Here is a 14,453-nt window from a genome sequence, read left to right as displayed (position 1 = left end):
ACCAAAGGGGAGGACCTACTCTGGAAGATAAACGGTCAACCCTACATAGGTAACCGATCCCCGAGCTTCCCGCCAGGGCAATGGTCCCAGCCCAAGGCTAGTTAAAGGGACAGTTTACTCCAAAAAAATCTACCCTTTAATTTGTTCCCAATGATCCACTTTACCTGCTGGAGTGTATTAAATTGTTTACACGTATTTCCATTACCCTTATATTGGCATTTGAAATAGTTTATTTAGCTTGTGGTATCCCCACCCTTCCAGAAAGTTTTTGGCTTTGAGGCCATGCTGTGTTAACGCAGCTGGCAGAAGAAATTACGCTCCCAGTGGGTTATAGAAGAGATAAGGTAATAAAATGTTAATTTTCCATTGTTCTCTCCAAGTATTGGTGATTGGTTTATGGACAGATATAAGATAAAGAAGCAGGAATATCTACACAAAGTGATAAAGTAATGAGATTTGATTATACCTACAAGCTCAACACATTTTATTAGATTGTGGCTTAAAAACACAAAATCAGCTAAATACAGATAATTCATTTACACAAATAAACCTTAAAAAAGCAAATCTTTTTCAGCTGGTAAAAAAAGTAATTGGAAACACATTAAAGGAAAAACAATTTTATAGTATACTGTCCCTTAAAGACCAAAGACAAGAGTCCCAGACCTCTGGAAGAGAAAGGAAGGGTCAAGGAGGAACAAAGCCCATCTGACCGCAACTACAAACAGCATTCTACCGTGATTCAGATAGGCATTGTGCACAGGTACGAGACCCCCTACACTGCTGTCTTCCCCAAAAGGAACACTTCCCAAGGGAAAAAGGCCCTCAGACCGCCAACATCTATATATTAGAATTTTAGTAATTCCCCTAAGAAAAGGGGATTTACGTTTGGGGACAGGTCAAAGTTTCCCAAAATTATCCCAACAGGGTAGGCCTATGTATCCCTGGAGGGCAGTGCCTGATACCTGGTTTAATATCAAAGAAATATAAGGAAAGAAAAGAAGGTATCTTGTGGCACACTTAAATGGAAAACTTTATTTTCGATCTGATATTGTAGAAAAGGCACTAAGGAAAAGATTAAAATATAACTTTTATTGATATCTTTAAAATATTTAAATGACAAGAAAACAAAACATATAAAATGGGGAGATTTGATGTTTTCAAAAAATGTATCCCAAATGGTACTAAATTGTCATTTGTAAGTCACATAGGAACAGCTAGATAAATGCTGTTTAATAAATAGCCTCTATCAATCTATATTTAGTTTTCTATTACCATGGGAATTTATTTATATTCATTAGTTTCAAATTTCCCTAGAGATGATCTAAGTCATCCAACATAACTTGCTTATGGTAAAAATAGGTGTGAAAGGAACATTAAAATTGCTGTGTCAGGGATCACACAGGGGGATAGTGTATAACTTATTGGTGTGAATTGCGATCTCGATTTGATGGGGAATCAAATATGTAATATTATATTCCAAACTAGTTGTAAATTACTGGTGGCTGAGTGAGGTGCTTAAACAATTTTGCAGCATTGTCCCAACCCAAAAACTAACTTGTTTGGTTTGGACCACAAGATAGCATGAGTAATGCCTAATAAATTCTTAAATATACAGATTGCCCCCAAAAAAAAAAAAAAATTACACAGAGTTAAGTGTAAATACCCCCCTGAGAAGTTAAGGTATTATTGGAGACGTCTTCCAATAATATGATAGTGTTCTGTGACACAGCTTGTTTTTATTAAAATGATATATATATGCGCTTCTCGTTATACATAAGGGGAATAACCCCTAGATTAGAATATTCTAAATCAATATATTTCAGCTTAGAACCCGTTAATGGGTGATGGACAGAGTATCACTTGGTTAAAGGTAGTGAATAAGGCTATCGTAAGTAAGGCTATCAATATATTTTGATAGCCTTACTTACGATAGCCTTATTCACTACCTTTAACCAAGTGATACTCTGTCCATCACCCATTAACGGGTTCTAAGCTGAAATATATTGATTTAGAATATTCTAATCTAGGGGTTATTCCCCTTATGTATAACGAGAAGCGCATATATATATCATTTTAATAAAAACAAGCTGTGTCACAGAACACTATCATATTATTGGAAGACGTCTCCAATAATACCTTAACTTCTCAGGGGGGTATTTACACTTAACTCTGTGTAATTTTTTTTTTTTTTGGGGGCAATCTGTATATTTAAGAATTTATTAGGCATTACTCATGCTATCTTGTGGTCCAAACCAAACCAGTTAGTTTTTGGGTTGGGACAATGCTGCAAAATTGTTTAAGCACCTCACTCAGCCACCAGTAATTTACAACTAGTTTGGAATATAATATTACATATTTGATTCCCCATCAAATCGAGATCGCAATTCACACCAATAAGTTATACACTATCCCCCTGTGTGATCCCTGACACAGCAATTTTAATGTTCCTTTCACACCTATTTTTACCATAAGCAAGTTATGTTGGATGACTTAGATCATCTCTAGGGAAATTTGAAACTAATGAATATAAATAAATTCCCATGGTAATAGAAAACTAAATATAGATTGATAGAGGCTATTTATTAAACAGCATTTATCTAGCTGTTCCTATGTGACTTACAAATGACAATTTAGTACCATTTGGGATACATTTTTTGAAAACATCAAATCTCCCCATTTTATATGTTTTGTTTTCTTGTCATTTAAATATTTTAAAGATATCAATAAAAGTTATATTTTAATCTTTTCCTTAGTGCCTTTTCTACAATATCAGATCGAAAATAAAGTTTTCCATTTAAGTGTGCCACAAGATACCTTCTTTTCTTTCCTTATATTTCTTCGCCAACATCTATATACCAGAATCCAACATACAGCAGAAGCCCCAAAAGGGATCAAACCCTCAGCCTCCCGCTGCAGGAATGGAGGGACCAGTCACTACATCGCACCCCCATTTCCAGGATTCTGATAAACACAAGAAGGGAAATTACCCTTACAAGGCAGGAAAAACAGGACACCCAGGTCGCCATATAAAGCTGCGTTAGGTGTAGGACTTGCCTGATGAAGAGTACATAACCATAGCTGGAGATGAGCTCTTGACCTTCAGCTTCAAGGAAACATAGTTTACCACTAAGTCGACGTGGGACACAACAAAAGCTAAAGTAACCCCAAACCAGGAGAACCCCACCCTCGTTCGAGAAGAGAAGGGAAAAGCCACGGAAAACATCCTACCATAGGGGCAAGATTCCTCGGCCATATCGCCAACCCAGTTGAAGACACCTGGAGTCTAAAGAAACATCAAATGCGCCAGAAGACCAGTAAGGACCCGTTAGGAAGACCTAGAGCCTAAGCTACAGGCAGGTAGGCATCTCCCCCAGAAAACAAAGCCCCACCCCCCTGAGAGAGGTACCCAGGACTGCAACACCTAAGGTGATACCGAACCGTCCACCCCTCTAGAGAGACATGGACTTAGGCCAGGGTCCTCGAAAAACGGAATCGATCTAAAGATCTAACTTCCAGCGGAACCCTAAGTTGCCTCCTACGATTAGGAGCGCACCATCTAAAGTCCGTAGACTTGGCGATCCAGCAACAGCCTCAAACCCAGGAGTCTGAAAGAGCTCCTGAACAATTGAAGAATTCTGCACTCAGTGCACTTGTATTGCAAGAAAAATATCTGAGACAAGTGATAACCCGTGTTATACACACTGGCAAGGTAGCAACCAACACCCGAAGGTGAATGAGAACCCTTGACCTTGCTCGCCATCCCAGAGAGTTAGACGTAAGGTACCCTCCACGAAGTCCCAATGGAACATCGAGAATAAATGGTTAACTACCTGACCCCAGTAGAGCGACCGTCTGAGTAAGGTTGCACAAATTATTATTGTTTTCTAGGAAACAACAATTCAGTATTTTATGAATCACAACTGCAGAACAAGTTATATATATATATATATATATATATATATATATATATATATATATATATATATATATATATAATTGTGAATAATATATATTTTGGATCACCCTTGCAATATTCCTCCTATGTGACAGAAGGGAAGATTAGCGTGAGTGAAAAGAGTAATTTTCTTTTTTACAATTTGCAGTCACTGAACTCACAGAAGTTGTAACTTACTTGAAGGAATAAATTAGAGCTGTTTATGATACTCGGATAAACTTGTAACAATTCCCAGTGAGAGGAATATGCAGAGCGGTCTGCAACACAGTGTTACTTTGTCTCCGTTTTTGTTCGGTGTGAGTACAACGTCTTCTGAATGACGTGGTAGAAGTGGGCGGGGCCACTGTCCGTGACCGGATTAACTAAGTTAAATAAAAGAAATTACGGTAGGTAATATTTACAAGAATATTCAATACCTTGAAGTTCACTGGAGGGTCAGATCCAAATGAGAGGCAAACCAGTAAGTAGGAATATAGGCAGTTAGTTATAACAGTGCACTTCTCAGGCTTGAGGTTGAACACAGTCTGAATGAGCAAAAAGGGAAACAGCAATAGTGAATCTGAATAATACCTGTATGCTTGAGATGGTAGTTAGGTATTGCTCTGGAAGTTAGCTGAATTAGCTGTAGAAGTCTTGCTGATTGCTTTATCCAAAGGCAGCTTGAAAAGTAGGGAATAAGGATAGAAATCCACAGGAGATGGGAGCTCAGTCAGGAAACAAGTTGTTTGAGCAACTAATTAAGAATACTAAGAACCTGAGTTAGTATGCAAGGCAGTTTTAAAGGAACAGTGGGATGGAATTAAGTTCAGAACACAAAGGTGAACTTAACTCTTGATATTCCTGACATGACCCCCTCTTCAAGCAAGCTGTTCCTCGGCTTGAGGCCTAGGTTGGTCGGGAAAGTGCCTGTGGAACAAGGAAACCAATCTTGAAGCATGGGGATTAGATGAAGGTTCCCAAGTGTCATCTTCCGATGTTTATCCCTTCCACCTAACCAGATATTGCAATTGTCCTCTGTGGAGCCTAGAGTCCAGTAACCTTTCAACTTTGTATTCTTCCGAATCGAGGATATAAGAATCTGGGGTTATAGTTGTAGAATTACTCATTTGTCTGGCTGGTTTCAAGAGCGAAACATGAAAAGTCGGACGAATTTTTAGAGAGGCGGGTAAATTCAAAGTAACAGCTTTGTCGTTAACTACTTTTGATATGGAGAAAGGACCAATAAAAAGACCACCCAGTTTCTTTCTGGGTATTTGTAATTTTACATTTTTTGTAGAGAGCCAATCCTGGTCCTCTATTTTATAGGAAGGAGATGGGCATCGGCGAAGATCGTAATACTTCTTCTGACAGGTTTGTACTGTTAAGATATTTTGACGGAGATACTTGAAATTGTCAAGTAAGGAATTATGGAATTCATCCACAAGAGGAGTAGGAGAAGGGTCAGCATTTGTCAGAATGAATCTTGGATGGTATCCATAATTGGCAAAAACAAGGTCATCTTTGTGGATGAGTTGATGGAGTTATTGAAAGCGAATTCTGCTAGTGGGAGGTAGCGTACCCAGTCTTGTTGATGATGTGAGCAGTAACAGCGAAGGTACTGTTCTAGACATTGGTTAAATTTTTCAGATTGTCTATTAGTTTGCGGATGAAAAGATGTACTGTATCTGTGTTCGATTTGAAGTATGCTACATAATTTCCTCCAAAAGTTTTAAGTAAATTGGGCTCCACGGTCAGTGGTTAAAGTTGGTGGTATGCCATGAAGTTTTACTATATTTTTAACAAACAATTCGGCAATCTCTGTGGACGTCGGAAGTTTTTGAAATGGAATAAAATGTACCATAACGACTAATATGGTTTTCGGAGGGGGAAGTTCGACAATGAAGTCTATTCTGACATGTTGCCAAGGTTTTTCAGGGGTATCAAATTGGCATAAGAAGTCCATACGGTCGTTGCCAATCTGGTTTAGAGGTGGCACATATCGTGCAAGTTACCACGTAGTCAGATACAGTATTCCTCATTAAAGGCCACCAGAGCTGTAAGGATATATTTTCTAAAGTTTTTGTGATGCCAAGATGTCCTGATAAGGGTGAATCATGGAAGATTTGTAGTATACGGTGGAGTAAATTGAGTAGAAGATAAATTTTACTTTGATGGTAGTAGAGTCCATCAGGATTTAGAACTAGATCGGGGAAAGGTAGTTCTTTATCATGTAACAAGGATTGCTGAATTTCTTCTCTAAGACCTTGATCCGTGGTTATACAGACAAATCGGCCACTGGGAATGATGCTTGAGGGGGTAGTGCTGACAACTGGTTTAGGATCCTTTCGAGATAAAGTGTCTGCCTTTCCATTTTTGTTGGCTGGTCTATAGATGATATGGAAATTGAATCTGGAGAAGTACAGGCTCCAACGAACCTGTCTTGCAGAGAGGGTTTTATTCTTCTGTAGAAATTCAAGATTCTTATGGTCAGTGTATATTATTACCGGTAAGGATGTGAATTTTAGCAAGTGTCTCCAGTGTTCAAGTGACTTTTTAATAGCGAGTAGCTCCTTCTCCCTGATGGGATAATACATTTCAGCAGAACTCATTACTTTTGAGAAGTGGACGATAGGGTGTAGTGGGTGTTCTGGTGTTTCTCTTTGTGACAGTATTGCTCCTAAGGCGTAGTCAGATGAGTCAACCTCTAATATGTATTGCAATTGTACATCAGGAAATTGCAAAATGGGAGCAGTAGTGAATCTGTGTTTGAGATGGTCAAATGCAGCAGATGCTTCAGTATTCCACTGGAATGGAGTGGTTGAACTAGTCAGACGTGTGAGAGGTTTGGCTATTTTAGAATAATTTGTAATAAATTTCCTATAATAATTTGCCAATCCGAGGAAACAGAGTTCCTTTTTGTTTGTAGGTTGGATCCAATCTTTGACTGTTTGTACTTTGTTTTCCTCCATCTTTATACCTGTAGGACTAATGCGGTACCCAAGGAAAGTTATTTCTTTGCTATGGAAAACGAATTTTTCTGGTTTAGCGTACAATTGGTGTACTCTGAGTCTAGACAAGACTTTCCTTACATCTTTAATGTGTTGTTCAAGATCTTTTGAATATATGAGGATGTAATCGAGATATATAACTAGGCATACGTCCAGGAGGTCTCTGAATACATCTTTAATGAAATGTTGAAAAGTTGCTGGGGCATTACATAGCCCAAACGGCATGACCGTGTATTCAAATAGTCCATATCTGGTTCTGAATACTGTCAGCCACTCATCTCCTTCTCTAATGCGAACTAAGTTGTATGCCCCGCGTAAATCAAGCTTTGTGAAGATCTTTGCTTGGTATAAGCATTCAATTAGCTCAGGAATCAGGGGTAGAGGATATCTATTCTTGATGGTCCTTTTATTCAATTCTCTGTAGTCTATAATCGGTCTTAAAGTGGAATCTTTGTTTTTTATAAAAAAACATTCCAGTTCCTGCAGGTGAAGTTGATGGTCTAACGAAGCCTTTTCAGAGATTTTCTTCAAGGTATTTTTTCAAGTGGTCTAGTTCGGGTTGGCTAAGTGGATATAGATGTCCGTACAGTATAGATGCTTCTGGTTGTAATTCAATTGGACAATCGTATTGGCGATGTGGGGGTAAACTTTCAGCATTATTTTTACTGAACACATCCAAAAAATCTTTTTATTCATTCAGAAGGTTTAATTCTGATTCAGGAATCTGCAACAAAAGGTTCTGAGGATAACAAGTTTGTTGACAATATTTTGAATCCAATGTGACTTTAAGTTGTCTCCAATCAATATTTGGTTGATGGAGTTGCAACCAGTTTAACCCTAAAACGATAGGAAAAATAGGAGAAGGCAATACATCAAACACTAAAAACTCTGAATGACCACTAGGTGTTGTAACTAGTAATGGTATGGTGTTGTGGGTAATAGGTCCTGTAGAAATTGAGGAACCATCAATAACACAAATCATAACAGGTTTCTTCTTAACCACAAGTGGAATTTTATTATTTACAACCAATGTGTTATCAATGTAGTTCCCATATGTACTATAATCTATTATGGCTTCAGTTTTCATTCTGTCTTGGTCCCACTGCAATGATAGAGAGAGTTGACAGTAAACAATTTTTACTTCATTAGATAGAGCAGAGTGTAAAGTGAAAAACTTACTTCTCTTAGATTTGGTGATAACGGGACAATCCTTCACAGCATGACTGGGATTGGCACAGTACATACATAGTTGTTGAGACCTCCGGCGTTTTTTTTCTTCTGTAGTCAACACAGTGTTACTTTGTCTCCGTTTTTGTTCGGCATGAGTACAACGTCTTCTGAATGACGTGGTAGAAGTGGGCGGCGCCACTGTCTGTGACCGGAGTGACTTTAAGTTAAATAAAAGAAATGACGGTAGGTAATATTTACAAGAATATTCAATACCTTGAAGTTCACTGGAGGGTCAGATCCAAATGAGAGGCAAACCAGTAAGTAGGAATGTAGGCTGAGGTTTTTTCAGATCCGTTGTAAGGTAGCTGGTTATCCAGTTAGTTGTAACAGTGCACTTGTCAGGCTTGAGGTTGAACACAGTCTGAATGAGCAAAAAGGGAAACAGCAATAGTGAATCTGAATAATACCTGTATGCTTGTGATGGTAGTTAGGTATTGCGCTGGAAGTTAGCTGAATTAGCTGTAGAAGTCTTGCTGATTGCTTTATCCAAAGGGAGCTTGAAAAGCAGGGAATAAGGATAGAAATCCACAGGAGATGGGAGCTCAGTCAGGAAACAAGTTGTTTGAGCAACTAATTAAGAATACTAAGCACCTGAGTTAGTATGTAAGGTGGTTTTAAAGGAACAGTGGGATGGACTTATGTTCAGAACACAAAGATGAACTTAACTCTTGATATTCCTGACCGTCTGAGATCGACCTCGGCTCTTCACTGCTAAGCCCAAGGCTAGAGTTGCAACAAAGACGTAGAAACACCCGAACGTCAAGACCGTGGTCAGACCAAGGGTAAAAGATGGAAGAGACAACAGCCAGAGATCCTTGTAAGATCGATCTTCCAAAAAGAAAACCCTTTATTCACAGGGTGAAGCTGGAGCCTCACAGCTCCCCACAGAAGGCAGGGAACCCCTGCACACCACCTCTTAGAGTAACACAACTCTGAGCAGAGGAAGAAAGTCCCCCCTGTTCAATAACCCCCCTCGGGAGATATTAACCCATGATTCCTTATTAAGATAAAAGGAGTCCCACTGGGACCCTACCTTGTTTCGTTAACATAACATTCAAATATCGAAATAAAATTAAACAATCTTACCGGAATCTACACTGTGGAACATTAACACAGTCCTTCAAGTGTGACAGATAGTAGCCTCGCTTCTGACATGGACTTGAGTGAATAAAGGTAGGCAGCGAAACTCATCAATGCTGATTACCAAGGAGCTGTTAATATGAGTCGGGATGGGTTTGCAGGAAAACTCTCCCTGCATCTCCGGATTCTAACTTTTATCCATGCTTTCACTGAGAGGCTGACAGGATTACTTAAAACTCCAGTCCCATTGCGAAGAGTACTACCCTCCATAAGAGACTATCTCAAACTTCTGACACTTCTCTGTCAACCTCCTGTGACGAAAGACAAAGAATGACTGGGGGATGAAGGAAGTGGGGGAGGAATTTAAGCCTGTGGCTGGGGTGTCTCTGCCTCCTCCTGGTGGCCAGGTTCTGTATTTCCCAAAAGTAATGAATGCAGCTGTGGACTCACTAAGAAGAAAATCCAGACAAACAACTCCCTTGGCTTTAAAACAGCAGAGGAAAAACCTCTAAATATTTCTACAGAATTCAAACAGGAAAGTAAGCATCCCAAAAATAAAACTATTAAAATAAATAATCCATACTGTAATGTTCATATCTTGGTTTGTGCGCCTAAGTAAAACTTGCCAAAAATAATGTCCACTTAGGAAATGGACAGAAAATCAAAATCCTAACATCCCTTCTTTTCTGTCTTGTATAAGATTTACCTTCTCCTGTTTTGGGTAACCTTATTTTAGATGGCAGTAGGACATGGCAAAAAGAAAAAAAAAAAAGTTTGAGTGCTAAACACGTAAACACAAAAAAAGAACAGAGCGCAACCGCGACTCAAGGTAAAAGTTTTATTACTTATTTGAGCGCTAAAAACACATTGCACTTACAAGAAGTTAGTAATAATTGAGCCTTTGGGTATAATAATCCACTGGACCACTCTCCTCTACATACACCTTCCACGCCGGAAAAGGATATGGCGTCTCCGGGAAGTCCGTAGGTATAAAGCTCAATGCTTCGATGGTAGACGATTAAAAAGTACTTGTAAAAACAATCGGCTATAATGTCTTTCAACAATGTCCCTTAATGTGGTCTACGCGTTTCGTCCTCATTGATCGGGACTTTCTCAAGACACAGGGTTTGATCAAACACGTAAACCCTTGAGGGATAACTAGAACTGTGTCAATTATCCATTCTCCTCCAATTTTTCATTTTTTCAGTATAGATGTGGAGAAATCTGACTAAAAGTGTATAAATTCCTTCCAACGTGGTTTTGTGCATGGACAAAAAAAGACAGGTGTTTCAGAGTCTAGCTTTGTTAAGAAATCAGGAACTGGATAAAGGTTTATGGTGAGCATCAATGTAATGGCTGGAATTCTGCTACTCTTTTAAGCGATTACCAGCATGTGTTGTTTTAATGTAGGATGCTATGAGCAGTGTCTCAAAAACATTTCAAGAACAAATAGTAAATTGCAAGAAAAAACTAAATTTATAATCAAGACAAATATCGACTGCCACTTGAAAGCACTGCTGATCCAATGGATCTTGAATGCACTTGATTCTTGTCATAGCAGATATAAAACAGAGATTTGTACTTTATGAGTGCTATTATTACTGGGGCCTTAAGTAAAATTTTGATGTAGGAATATTAGCAAAAGTAATACTTTTACATTTTTTGGGCGTAGGACTGTATCCATATAGAAGAATGTTCCTGGGAGAGGGATTTAACTGACAAACCTCTGGAGCTCATGTTTGACCCATCAGGTCTATGACTGAAGTGCCTTAGCATTAGCTCTTTGAAAATCTGATTTACTTAGAATAAATTTCCTCATAAAATCAGATATTCAGGTAGCTTATTTCTAGCAGATACAAGTACAGGTACCACAATAACACAAAGTAAATGTTGTTATGTGCATATAAGAGGAGCATGGGGAACAAAAACACTGAGAATACTCCCAAGGAAAACCTGTTTATGTAGTCCTGCATGTCAGGACCAGAAAAAAAGCCCTGAAGGTGGCCATGGAGTGGATGGATCCCCCTTAGTAATGAGCATGCTGTACAGGGTGGTAACATCTCCTTGAATTGTAATTAAAAAAATAACACTACAAATAGATGGAAACTGAAGAAAGAGTATATGTGGAAAGATGAATGCTTCTAGCATGCAACCTACATAAAGCAGGGAATGAGACTATGCACCACCACTTATAAACATGGTTCTACAAGTGTGAGAGAAGATGATAATGTGTTTTTTATCCTTTTCTGTATTCTGAACCAAAGCTATGATAAATTAAACGTTTACGATGATATATACGCTCAAACTCATTAACCAACAAAAGCATACATTCATATACAGAAGCGATTGGCTTTTGATGCCACAAAAATCTACGCATTAGATAAAAACACATCAGGAAGGGACGAAAGAAAACAATGTACTAAATAGGTTTCATTAAATGAAAACCTGCACATGAAACCAGCCTATAAAAATGTATGGAAATGAATCATTTTAAAGAGTGTAATGCAGTCCTACAATCAAAATGATTGCAACAGTGGAATTTGCTGATCTACCTTCGTTATCAGAAGATTGTGACGGCAAGAAAGGAAATGAGGGAAAACGTGTATCCATTACTGCCAGTAGGGGGGAATTTTATCTATAAAGACTTGAACTAAAGATACAGCTACTGTGATAAAAGTGAATATAAGATTATATACTAGACACTTACATTGTAATGGGCTTTACCTAAACTGCTTTTAAATTCTCACCATGTACCTATTTCAGTGCATAGTATGTGCTGCCGGAAACATTAACGCATAGTGAATGATTTACTGTTTTAGGTTTACCTCGATTGTTGGAGGGCTTTTTCTTTTGCCTCTGATCCAAGCTGCAAAAGGTAGAAAAAACAGAGTTAGAATGCACTGTAGACAGAAAGAAATATAATAGCAAAACAAAGAAAAAATTAAACGGTAGAAACAATTTTTTTGACAATGATTATAACTTTTAAGCTGAATCCATCTTCAAACACAAACATGATTATTCTCTGAAGATTTTATATTTCCAGCCTTATACAAATGGTCCATTAATGAATTTTTAACATCTTTAAAAAAAAAAAAAAAATGTTTATCCCTGTCTGAGAAATTCCCCGAAGTATCTAGAAACCTTCTCTAATAGCTCCCATTACCTGATTGTTATTTACTTGTGTGCTTTCAGAGACTATGGGAGCTTTATGGAACAGTATAAATCATATGCAAGGAATTAGCCAATCTCACTGCACTGTCTGGATATAGTCCAACATTTTCTACTTTATTAAAATATATTCATTTGTACGTACTGAGAAATATTTTGCACATTATAGTGGGCTCTCTAGGGCTATTTTTTTTTTTTTTGCTTTGTGTTACATATTTCTTTTAGAGTATTTGCAAAGAGACATAAAAGAACCTATAACTAACAATATTAAATAGAAATGCTTTATAAAGCAGTAGCTTTAGAGACCTGGTTTTCAAACCTGTCCTCGACCCTCCCCAACAGGACAGATTTTAAGGATTACATTGGGTGAGAGCAGGTAAAACAACCATGTTTACTAATCAGCTGATTACTTCATCTGTGCTCTAAATGTGTCCTGTTGGGGAGGCCTGAGGTCAGGTTTGAAAACCAGTGCTTTAGAGTAAGGAAAGGGAAAGGACACAACATTCTAATAATTTATAGTGACTGCACTATTTTAAATACGTAAATTGTCATTCAGAACTTGATTATATTAGACCACAATGCATTCAAACAGAACTTTGAAAACTTTGTATTTTACTATTGTGGCTTCATTTGTCAGTGTTATAAAATCTATTAGAAGATCTTCTGATTAACTAGTTAAACTGTACAAACTATGCATACAAATAAGTAGTCACCTGTTGTCTTATTTTCAGATACAGTAAACACACAAAAACTATAAGAAAAAGCAAGGTTTTGTCATTGGGGTTTCATTAACCTTATTTTAAAACAAAATATATGCAGCCAAAGAAAAAGTAAAGCAGGAAGCCTAATTGATTCAGTGCTAATGAATTCTGCCTAACAAGTCTGTTATAATATCCACTTTTAAAACCTTACAAAACCCAAGTGAACCGTAGCTCTATAGAATGGAAGGTATTGCATTGTTTGGAATCATTACCATTGTGTGACTTTTTATTTATCTATGTACAAACTCGTATTGATGACTACTACGTTAGGTATATTTGACTTATGTGTCTTACATCTATGAAAATAATTCTGTGACTCGTCCCTAGCCATAATAACAATGTGATACAAATTAGAATTCTCAGAAATTAGTGTATGGAGCAATACCAAATTATGGGCTCCATGTACAACGCAGGGTTAGCTCCCACAACGTAGGAAGCAGCGGTCATTAGATCGCTGCTTCTTACATTATTAGCTACCCCTGTGGTGGTGAAGAGAAATCAGAGAGCTGGCTCTCGTTGATTGACAGTCACGCAAATAAAAGGGCGGGCATTACACACTCAGGAGTGTTTAATGGTGCATATGGGCTACCGGACAAACAGATACGCTGCCTATATGCAGCCAAGGCATGTGGACAGCTTCTCAAGTTGAGAGGCTGTCCTTACGCCTTTTTAATACATGAGCCCTATGAGTTTTGCATGGTTAGCACAAACTAATGTTACTCAGATGTATGTGACAGATATATCAGGTGCTAGTTGAAATTCAATGATAAAATGTGTTTAATTTATTATTTATGTATAGTAGAGGGACCTTAAACCCAAATTGTTTTCTTTCATGATTCAGATAGATCATGTGATTTTAAACAGCTTTCTAATTTACATTTATTATTTAATTTACTTTGTTCTCTTGGTTTACTTTGTTGAACAGGATACCTAGGTAGGTTTAAGAACTGCTGATTGGTGGCTGCACATATATGCCTTATTTTATTGGCTCACAAATACATTCAGCTATCTCGAGTCCCAGTAGTGCTTTCATGCTTCTTCAACAAAAGGATACCAAGAGAATGAAGCAAATTACATAACAGAAGTAAATTGAAATGTTGTTTAAAATTGTATTCTCTGAATCAAGAAAGAAATGGGTATTCATGTATACATACATCAGTGAGAAGTGAAGCCCGTGAGGTATTCTCTGTCATATTAAAATTGCAGTCTTGGTTCTTTAAATGGTTATTAAAGGGATATTATATTGCAATGGAATGTTATAATCTAATTTTA

The 14,453-nt window shown here is 37.7% G+C and overlaps 1 protein-coding gene across 1 annotated transcript in view; it reads right to left on the bottom strand.

Annotated features, from left to right (window-relative positions):
• NDUFAF2 (NADH:ubiquinone oxidoreductase complex assembly factor 2) overlaps nucleotides 1–14,453 on the bottom strand; it is a 256,085-nt gene that overhangs the window by 85,729 nt on the left and 155,903 nt on the right. Inside the window, exon 3 of the mRNA XM_053701309.1 lies at nucleotides 12,078–12,118. Within this exon, the coding sequence (XP_053557284.1) occupies nucleotides 12,078–12,118 (41 nt within the window). The remainder of the gene's footprint in view (nucleotides 1–12,077; nucleotides 12,119–14,453) is intronic.

The sequence above is a fragment of the Bombina bombina genome, chromosome 2 (genome assembly GCF_027579735.1).
Source record: "Bombina bombina isolate aBomBom1 chromosome 2, aBomBom1.pri, whole genome shotgun sequence".
NCBI classification, from domain to species: Eukaryota; Metazoa; Chordata; class Amphibia; order Anura; family Bombinatoridae; genus Bombina; species Bombina bombina.
This window is presented reverse-complemented; position numbering and strand designations above follow the sequence as displayed.